This window comes from Nuphar pumila, chromosome 1 (assembly GCF_984573655.1).
Source record: "Nuphar pumila chromosome 1, dmNupPumi1.hap1.1, whole genome shotgun sequence".
NCBI lineage: Eukaryota > Viridiplantae > Streptophyta > Magnoliopsida > Nymphaeales > Nymphaeaceae > Nuphar > Nuphar pumila.
The window spans coordinates 19,869,782-19,879,677 of NC_143249.1; the positions used below are offsets into that span (position 1 = coordinate 19,869,782).

Here is a 9,896-nt window from a genome sequence, read left to right on the forward strand (position 1 = left end):
GAGAAGAAACTCTTCTTGTGAATGGATCTGGGCCAAGATCTAGGTGAACCAAGTTAGATCTGGATCTGGATCTGGATAAGGTCATGTTTAGGGAGTCGAAAATCACTTTCGTACCTCAAAAGAATTAACGACAATACCTCGAAGGACCGTAAAAGCGGCACAAACTTTACTCCGTACATAAATATTTTCCCGTTAGCTAGTAACCAAAGGCCTGAACGCTATCCGTTTAGCCGTTAAAAAATAATTTTCTCACCCCAAAAAAACTCGTGACGTGTTGTATTAGTATATCACTGCCATAAACGCCAACGCCCAAAATGAGAATACGGTCATTCCCTACTACGTACACAAAACACGTCCAATGGATCTCTGACCCGACCCGGATCCAAACTCTCAACACGTCTTCACAACCTCTTAATTTTCTTACCTATAACAAAATGCAGGACATACATGTCATTGTATAAATGAAAGCGGGTAAAAAGTAGAAAACATTTATTCTCACAAAAAAACGGAAAAAGAAAAAAGAAAGCCAAAAGGCCGAGACATCATAAGGACTACTGGGGATAACCCCGTCATTAGACAAAATGATAAGGGTGATTAAGACAATTGAGATCGCGATCAGAGGAAGAGAAGAAAAAGTGACGATTGACTGACGAAGAGACAAAAGGGAGTTCGATTTCTTTTGTTGAGGTGTCAACCCGCGCGTGCGGTGGACCGAGGAGTATCGATTGTCCAGTGGCAATCACGTAAATTTGAGACAAAAAAAAACTAGCGCCCTTTGCGGGCTCCGCGGATCGTTCCGTCGGGCCCACTTTCATGACTTGTTGTATGCTCCGGGACTGGCAGCGGCGGTCAGAGGACGGCCGGAAGAAGAGGGAGAGAGGGAGGATGAAGAGAGGAAGGAAGGACGATAAAAAGGGGGCAGATCGGGGGGGAGAGAAAAGAGAGAGAGGATTGAGTGCCGTGTTTGGTTGGAGTTGCTGCCAGACGAAGAAGGAATTCTGGATTCCCTTTCTCTTCTTCTTCTTCTTCTTCTGCTGCTGCTGCTGCTGGTTCGTTTGCTTCTTTGGTAGGAGTTGGGAATGGCGGGTTAGGGTTTTGTGATATGATGGGCTGCGGTCGGTCGAAGCTAGACGAGACGGAGCTGGTGAGCCTCTGCAGGAAGCGAAGGGAGTCCATTCTATCGGCCGTCGACAGCCGCTACGCGCTCGCGGACGCGCATTCCGCCTACCTCCGGTCGCTGGTGAGCGTCGGCGAATCGCTGCACCGGTTTGTGAACGAGGGGTTCGTTCCGGTCGTCGTGGCGCCGGGCTCGCCCGTCCTGGCGATTCCCGGCGACGGGAAGAAGGGATCCAGCAAGAACGGCTCGTCGCCGTCCTCGCTCTCGCACTGTCTGTCCCCCGTCTCCCACCTGAATTTCAATTCGGATGGGTCGGAGGCGGAGACGTTTTCCCCTCTCCATAGCCCCACCGCCGTCGCCGCCGACGGGCACAGCTTGCCGGAGCGTGAATTCCCGGCTTGGAGCCCCCCGGCAATGGCGAACTATATGAAGTCGACGGCGATTCCTTCGATGGTTTTCGCGGAGCAGATGCCTCGGTCGCCGCCGGAAACGGTGATCTGGGGGGGACCTGGTTGGGGCTTCTCTGAGACGGGAGCGGTTGCAAAGATGCGATCGCCCCCGCGGAGTTCGATCCCCCCTCCTTCGCCTCCAAAGGCCTCTGCTTGGGATTTCTTGGACCCGTTTACATCGTTTGAGAACATGTACAATTACTACGCTGGGAACTATAATTCGATTGGGAGTAGCCCCGATTCGGGGGAGGTGAGGCTGAAGGAGGGAATTCCGGATTTGGAAGACGAACTGCAGATTGAAGATGTGAAAGAAGTGGGTAAAGAGCAAAAACCGGCGGTGGTTGCGAACAAGGATGTGGGTGGTGATAATGCGTCACTAAGTGGGCACATCATAACGGACGAGGATGATGAAGAAGATGGCGAATCGCCGGAGAAGGATGATTCTGTCCAGTTGCCGGATGCGAGTGGATCGAAAAGTACATCAATTTCTGCAAACCATAAGAAAAGGGTGAGTTTCAGTGGAGAAGTGGCTCTGGCAGAGGATGGTGAATCGTCTAAGGTAGACGGTTTCACGGTGTTAGCGACCCAAGGCACACGGGATATATTGGAAGTTGTTGGCGAGATTAAGGGTGAGTTTGTGAATTTTTCCCAATCGGGTTCAGAGGTTTCAGTAATGCTTGAGGTGGGAAAGATGCGTTATCGTCCAAAAAGTACTTTGATTAAAGGTAAAGATTTTGATGTCCTTATGGAATTCAGTAAACCTCTTAAGGATTATGTGGTACTGATTATCTTTGTTTTACTATTCATTTTTTCTTTTATTTCTTGTGAGGAGAACGATACGCTTAAATTTTACTTGCTTATATCGTCATGATAATCTTGACTTATTAATGTTTTGCTCTTTTTTCTTTTCAAGGAGAAGCAATTGAATTTTCTTTTTTCTTTTTTTTTGTTATTCTTACAAATTTCTCTCCATGCTCTGAATTGTCTTCGATATCAATCATTTTTTTCTCCCTTTAGAAAAGAAAAAACAAAGAGATGTGATGTTAAGTTGGAGTTTGTGAGATCGATCCTTGCAATTTCTGTTCTCTTTGCGTCATTGTTTGAAATCACTCTTCTTTTCAACGGTTATAGTGTTTGTACAATTCCTTTAATTTCCTCCTCTTTTTCTTGCAATTACAAAATCAAATATCTTTTTTTCTGATTTAGGAAATTTAGCATAGAGGGATCAAAAGTCTATCATCACAAAGTATCACCAACCTAGTTTGAGAAAGAAATTTGTCATGCACCATTGTCCAATGCAATTTTTCCATAATCGTGTGATCATTACTTTTTTTTTTTTTGAAGAAAGCTGGGGTTAGGCAGACCCCTACCAGTTATACAACTCATTCCGTTGGGTATCGAACTTGCAGCGACCCAACACAAGGAGACGTGCACTAACTGCTCCCACCAAACAAGTGGAGCCCGTGTGATCATTACTGCTCTTGAGGAACCGCAACTTTTCTCCCCCTGATTGTCAATCCGGTGATTAGCTCACTGTGGGATTCAGATTTCTAAACCTTGGCTAAGATGGAAAAGCTTTGTTGTCAACCTCCACATTCAATACGTTCCTGATATATAAGTGTATCTGATAAGCATGCTGATACTACTGAAGCTGCCTGAGTGCTTCTCTTCGAATTGTTTTATTGCGCTTTCGAACTTAATTGTACTTTTTTGCATTAATCTATGCAAAGACCATGAATTAGATTGATCTCCTATATTGACATCTTTGCACTGTTCGTTAGCCAAGATGCCACATTTCTCCTTTAACGGACCAACAAAGCCACCATCCAGCATCATGGATCCTGATGAAGATTTCAAAATGAAGCCCGACAAGCTTTCAGCAATTCTTGAAGAGATTTACACATGGGAGAGTAAACTGTACGAAGAAGTTAAGGTATTATTTCTGACACTCATATCTGATCTTGTAACATATATAATTTAAAATTGCACCATAGTGACAAATATCGTGAGATTTATGAAAATCTCGTGATAATATCGCGAGAAATTGCCTGAAAGTTTAAAGCGGCAATTTCTCGCGAGATTTATGAAAAAACATAAATACCACGATTTAAACGCGATATTTACGTTTTAAACGTCTATTTAGCGTGAAAAAATTATGTATTTTTATTTTTAAATATTTTTTATTAATATTTTCTTATAAAAATGTTTTTTAATTAAATTTTTTATTGCCGAGATTGCCGGAAAAAATGCGAGATTTATGGATTTTTTTCAATTTCTCGCGAGTTTTTGAAAAATGAGAAATTGCCGATAAAAACGTTTGTCACTATGAACTGCACACATACATGTATGTTTGGTATTGACTAGTTAGATGCTTTTAAGAAGCTGTTGTTGGGTTTTCCTGGCCGTCATTATGTTCAGAATGCATATAACCAAGTACCTTATTTTAGATTTTGTTTTTAGTGCGATTGTTCTGAATTCCTTGTGCATTTGCATTCATCAAAGTTTTGTGGACTCTCTCTCTCTCTCTCTCTATATATATATATATATATAAACTCCAAAAGCAAATCTAACCTTGGGATCATGTTTAACATGTTCTATTTACCTATTTTCATTTGTTAAAGTTGACCCCAACATGATGTTCTATACCATTTTTAAGCCACCCTTTGAATTGTGAGCCATTTATTTTCACCATCTCAAAAATGGAATCTTGTGGTGTATTAGACATGATAAACCTCCTAACATATTAAATAAACCACGCTAAACACATATGTACGGTTAGAGTTAACATTTGGTGGCTGGATCCATACAAGCAAGATCATGTACCACCGTATGGTAATATCAGACATACCCTTGAATTTTGATAATCTTGTTTTTTTTTAAGTATTTGGAAACAAAGAGTTACAAAGCAGATGTACTCTTTACTTTAAAATTATAGATCCTTCAAAAAATAATATCTTAAATTTTTTATATGGCTGAATTTTCAAATCTGATTAATTGTGTTTATGCGTGGGATGAAAAATAGTTCTTGCCACTAATTTTTTTCTGTTGCAGGATGAAGAGAAGATGCGGCTGAATTATGAAAAGAACTTCAAGCGACTGAAGGATTTGGATAACAAAGCTGCAGAACCTGAAAAGCTTCGTGTTACTCAGGTGTCAATTAGAAAACAGCTGGCAAAGATTAACATGGATATTAGAGCCATTAATGTCATGTCAGATAAGATTCATAGGCTAAGAGATGATGAGCTGCAATCTCAACTTACTAAACTGATTGACGGGTATGAAATTTTCTTTTTCTTGAGCCTCTGTCCTCTCATTTCTGAACATATATGTCTAAGAGTGTGGTGGATCTACCTGAATTTTCAAAGAATTTTTTTTCTGTTCATAAGCTATTGATATTTGAGTTCAACACGTGCAGCTATTTATGGCTATAAGCCTATAACGTATTAATGCTTCAAGTGAAATGATTAATCTATATGTTGTTTGAATATCACTTCTATTTCTACTTTAGATTTTAATGGCTTAATTTTGTTTTTTGGGAAAAGAAAACGATTGCATCAGACTGAAATATTAAAACAGTTAGACAGTGGCTTGAAATGTTGATGGCATCTTTCTAGCAGCATGACCTGAATTCTTCTATACAACTGTGTTCAGAATAAGTTTTGACCATGTGCCCAGTTTTATCCATCTTCAGTAACATGAATTTGCATGCCATTTTCTTAAGAATATTTTCTTTATGAAGAACAAATTAAGAAAAAATAAATCTGCTATATAAAGACCTTCAAATGTATATCTCTTGTCAGCAATCATTATCAAACTAAAAGGAAAAGTTAACATTCTTAACTCTGGTCATCCTTCCCATTTATATTATAGGATTTGGGTCCCTGATTGTAATAATTTATGATTTTGAGGTTAACTTAACAAATTTGTAGGGATACACACAAGACACAACTATTAAAGACGTAATAGAAGTTTGATACACTTTAATAGTTGTTTGTGTGTGTGTTATATATGACTTCATAAGATCATTGATTTTTCTCTACTTGGAAATTTCCACTGCAACTTGATGCTCTGTGGGAGCCTTGCTGCATCTTGATTAAATTTTGATGATCCATGCAGGATGACGAGAATGTGGAAAGTTATGTTTCTCTGTCACCAAAAGCAGTTTCAAGCTATTTCAGAAGGTAAAACTTTGGATATAATATCAAGAAGTACCTCAAGAGACTCAGCGATGAAGGCAATAATGCAGCTGGAACAGGGGTTTTTAAATTGGTATTCCAGTTTCATCAACTGGATGAATGCTCAGAGAGCATATGTTGCAGCTCTGAACGCTTGGTTATTGAATTGCATACAGGAAGAAGAAGAAATGACGGCAGATGGAGTTGCGCCTTTCTCCCCAGGCAAAGCAGGAGCACCACCAGTTTTTGTTTTCTGCAAGGATTGGTATGAGGTGATGCAAGATGTTTCGGTGGACCAAGTTAAAGCAGCCATGCATGAATTTGTAGCAAACATGCATAAACTCTGGGAACAGCTAGATGAGGAGCAGCACCAAAGTCTCAAGGCTGAGTATCTCTCAAAAGACCTAGACAAAAGGCTAAGGTTATTGCAGCAGGCGAACAAGAAGCAGAGAAATCGAGGCCTGTCAGATAAGTTGGCCATTTCGGTTGCTGAGGATAATGGAGTTTCTCTGGCTGATAGAATGGCACTTGATGAAATGAAGAAGAAATTGGATGAGGAGAAACTAAAACATGTAGAGATTGTGAAGAAAGTTCAGGATGGGACCTTTACTACTTTGAAGATGGGCTTAGTTCAGATCTTTGAAGCTACGAGAGATTTCGCATCTTCAATGATCAAGGCTTATGAGGAGATCAGAATCCCAAGTGTTGGAGAAACGTAGCCCTTGATGTAAGGATTGATGTTCATGGCTATGACATGGCTCTGGTCGAGCCCAAAAGCAGATGAAATGCTGTGAAACTCAAATTTCAAAGTGAAAAAATGGGACAAATTTTACAGGCCATTTTCTGGATATGACATGAAATAAGAAGGGGGTGGATTGTGCCAAGTTTGGGACAGTCATTTCGGAATGGCTGGTACGTTTGAGTCCTGCCCTTGACACTAACTAAGATAAGCACCCCCCCCCCCGGTGTACAGCTGTACCCATTCATTCATTAGATTATCTGTGATGTCCTCATTTAGAATCGGCAATATTTATTGGTTGAGGTTCAGTTTGACTACAACTTGCAACCGGAAAGATTTTGACTCTGCCACACTTTATATTCCAGCAGCATCAATCATAGAAGCCAACTTTTGTTTCAGCCTGCGAGTCATGTATAGCATAATAAGATTCTTTCCCTTTTTATTTCTAATCATGATTTTCTTAGAGAATATTTGTGCATGTGTTTGTGAGTAAGAGAGAGAGAGCCAGCCGAACTATAGCCATCAACATTGCGAAAACAGGTTCAACCAACATTGAACCTGTCGAAAAATACAAGCCAAGAAGTTCAGAAAAGAAAGCAAGATACAAAATATTGTTGATCGACGATCGTCACCCTGGTTCAGGAGGTGACGATGGAGGCTGATTGCGTTGAAGCTCAGGAAGGTTGATGCGCAGAATGACGTACACGTCTGTCAAGATAAGGTTCACTATTTTATTGAAAACCACCGGAATATGTTGGAAGATGGCATTGTTTTGGGTCATCCAAACGGCTCACCAGGATGAGAGAAGCCAAGTTCATCAAATAATCCGTCATTTGTTGCATTGACGTACAAGTTGAAGACTCCACAACAAGTCGTTTGTGAATGATCCCTGGCGTACGCTCACCGCAGGCTTATTCCAGGTGACCTTAAAGATGTTTTGAAATACAATGCACTCCCAAAATAGGTGAAATGCAGGTTCTTCGACCGCCTCACATAACACACATTTACTCGAAAGATGAAATATGATGGATTTGAGGAAGCTGTCAGTCTGCACCCGATCATGTAGAATGAGTCATGCTAGAAAATAAGATCGAGGAGTCGGTCCCTTGCCTCAGATAAGGCTTGCCGGGAATCGGTCCACCCCCGAAGAAAGGAGAGAGATGTAGCATCCATTAGCACGGAAAGAGCCGTTCGGAGCAAAGGCGCGTCTTAAGAACTGGGACTGCGAGTCAACAAGGCCATTAATAGAAAGAACTGCAGACCAAACTTGGATCCATGATCGACGAAGCTTTGACATTATTTGTTGACTCACACGAGTGTCCCCAACCAACGATTCTACACTCCCGTATTTAGCAAGAAGAATGCTGGCACACGAAGACCCATGTTTGTGCCAACTCTATTTCACGACGAGAATCGTATTCCTTAATCTGGGGTCCTTGATTCTCAAACCCCTCCTATAAAGAGGAAGCCTTAGGGTATCCCACCCTATCAGGTGGTGCTTGTTGTTGGAACCACGTCCAGATCATAGGAAGTTTGTCAAAACTCGAGATAGCTTCTTACTAACCCCCACAGGCATCTAGAACATTGACATAACAAATTCTGGTATAACATTTAGGACGTGCTTGATGAGAGTCAGTCGACCCGCGATGGAAAGGTAGGAAGCTTGCCAGGCCGAATTTTTATTCTAAACCTTTTGCAGAGTCGAGCTCCAAGCTGCTGTTGTGACCCTGCTGATCTGAAGCGGCAGACCCAGATAAGAAAAGGAGTTTTCTGTTACCTTGCATACGAATATCCGTTGGCCCATGGCCAACATCGACGGAAGAGCATTAACCAAGGACAGACAACACTTATCGTAGTTCATAGATAAGCCTGATATCGACAGAAAAAAAAGTAGGACAAGCTTGAATCTTAACATTTGTTGGATTGAAGCCCTCTCAAAGATAATCATATCGTCGGCGTAGGTCAGGATATGGCACGAGAACTTTGGTATACCGAGTGGCTCAATTATACCATACTCCAGTGCCCTCTTGACCAAAACCACAAAGCCCTCAGAGACGATGTTGAAGAGTAAAGGAGACATGGGACAACCTTGCCGAAGACCACGATCAAGTTTGAACTGCTTGCCCCTTAACCCATTGATCTGAATTTGTGAATGTGCATTGGTAACCAGTTCATGAACCCAACTAGAGAAACGTCTGCCGAAGCCCAAATTTGCCAACATGTTGAAAATGAACGGCCAATGAACCGAGTCATAGACTTTATGAAAGTCAAGCTTAAGAGTGAAGAAGCCCCACCGCTAATCTTGAGAGAATGCAACACTTCTGTGGCCAAAATGAAAGAATGTTAAAGCCTTCTATTAGGGATGAAAGCGGATTGAGCCTCCGATAAAATCCTATGAGCAACTGACCGCATCCTATTTGCCAAAACCTTTGCAATAATGCGGTATAAACTTCCTAACACAGAAATAGGCCAGAATCGCGAGATGTCTAATGCGGCAACTTCCTTAAGAATAAAAGACACAATGGCTAGGTGGGAATGAATCGGCAGTCGGCCGTTGCAATTCAACGAAGACACTAAGGATGTCACTCTTAACGCATTGCCAGAAAATGTGAAAGAAATTCACTGGATACCCATCAAAGCTTCGAGCTTTCCACCTAGACGAATCCTACACAGTCGAGAATATTTCATCTTCGGTGAACGACACCTGAATCGATTTGGAGAGAGCCCGATCCATGGTCAAGAATAATGCAATGCTCATAGCGTCACCTGCCGCTCGACTACAGGAATACAAGTTAGTGAAATATTTGGTGACAACAATGAGTACCTGATCGCCCGAGTAGGAGACACCGTCGATAGACATAGAATGAATTGCATGTCTTTTATGCCTATGAGAGATGAAAGAATGAAAAAACCTTTTGTTCCCGTTACCTGCTTTAAGCCAAATCACCCTTGATCGCTGCTTCTAGCGTATCTCATCTTTTAGATGCCAAGATTGCAATAGCAAAGACAACTCGACCGATCTAACATTTAGTGTTTCAATATCGGATGCAGACATTGAGAACATAACCAAGAGTGATTGGTTGATGTCAGACAACTCACACTCTCACTCCTCCATATTTTGGAATTTGAATATGTTATTGGAGACCAACCAAGATTTGATATCGCAAGATAACCAAAACAGTTTAACTATGCACCGTGAAGCCGCCCGGTCCGCATAGCAAGGTCTACTCAAAGATTGTTTGACTAACGACTCGAAACCTGCCTCCTTAAGTCACCATTGCTCAAATCTGAAGGTTTTGTTGCCGGAGAAGCCTTGACCCCATCGGATAACAATCTGACTATGGTCCGAGACAAAAGGTGGAAGTAGGCAACAAGAAATGTCATTAATAGAGTTCAGAAGATCCGGTGATACGAGC

The 9,896-nt window shown here is 41.6% G+C and overlaps 1 protein-coding gene across 1 annotated transcript; it reads left to right on the forward strand.

Moving 5' to 3' along the window:
* Window positions 1-1,043: 1,043 nt before the first annotated feature.
* On the forward strand, window positions 1,044-6,929 carry LOC149848253 (protein ALTERED PHOSPHATE STARVATION RESPONSE 1-like). The gene is made up of 4 exons (XM_089986521.1): window positions 1,044-2,291; window positions 3,348-3,499; window positions 4,618-4,841; window positions 5,683-6,929. Exons 1-4 carry the CDS (start codon window positions 1,103-1,105, stop codon window positions 6,458-6,460), a joined length of 2,343 nt encoding a protein of 780 aa, XP_089842647.1. The 5' UTR covers window positions 1,044-1,102; the 3' UTR covers window positions 6,461-6,929.
* The last annotated feature ends 2,967 nt before the right edge of the window (window positions 6,930-9,896 follow it).

Bases quoted from the DNA above. Each gene is read 5' to 3' on its own strand.
- LOC149848253 (XM_089986521.1), top strand. From the start codon at position 1,103: ATGATGGGCTGCGGTCGGTCGAAGCTAGACGAGACGGAGCTGGTGAGC. The intron at 2,292-3,347 runs GTAAAGATTTTG...ACTGTTCGTTAG, and splicing joins AAAAAGTACTTTGATTAAAG to CCAAGATGCCACATTTCTCC. The intron at 4,842-5,682 runs GTATGAAATTTT...TGATCCATGCAG, and splicing joins CTTACTAAACTGATTGACGG to GATGACGAGAATGTGGAAAG.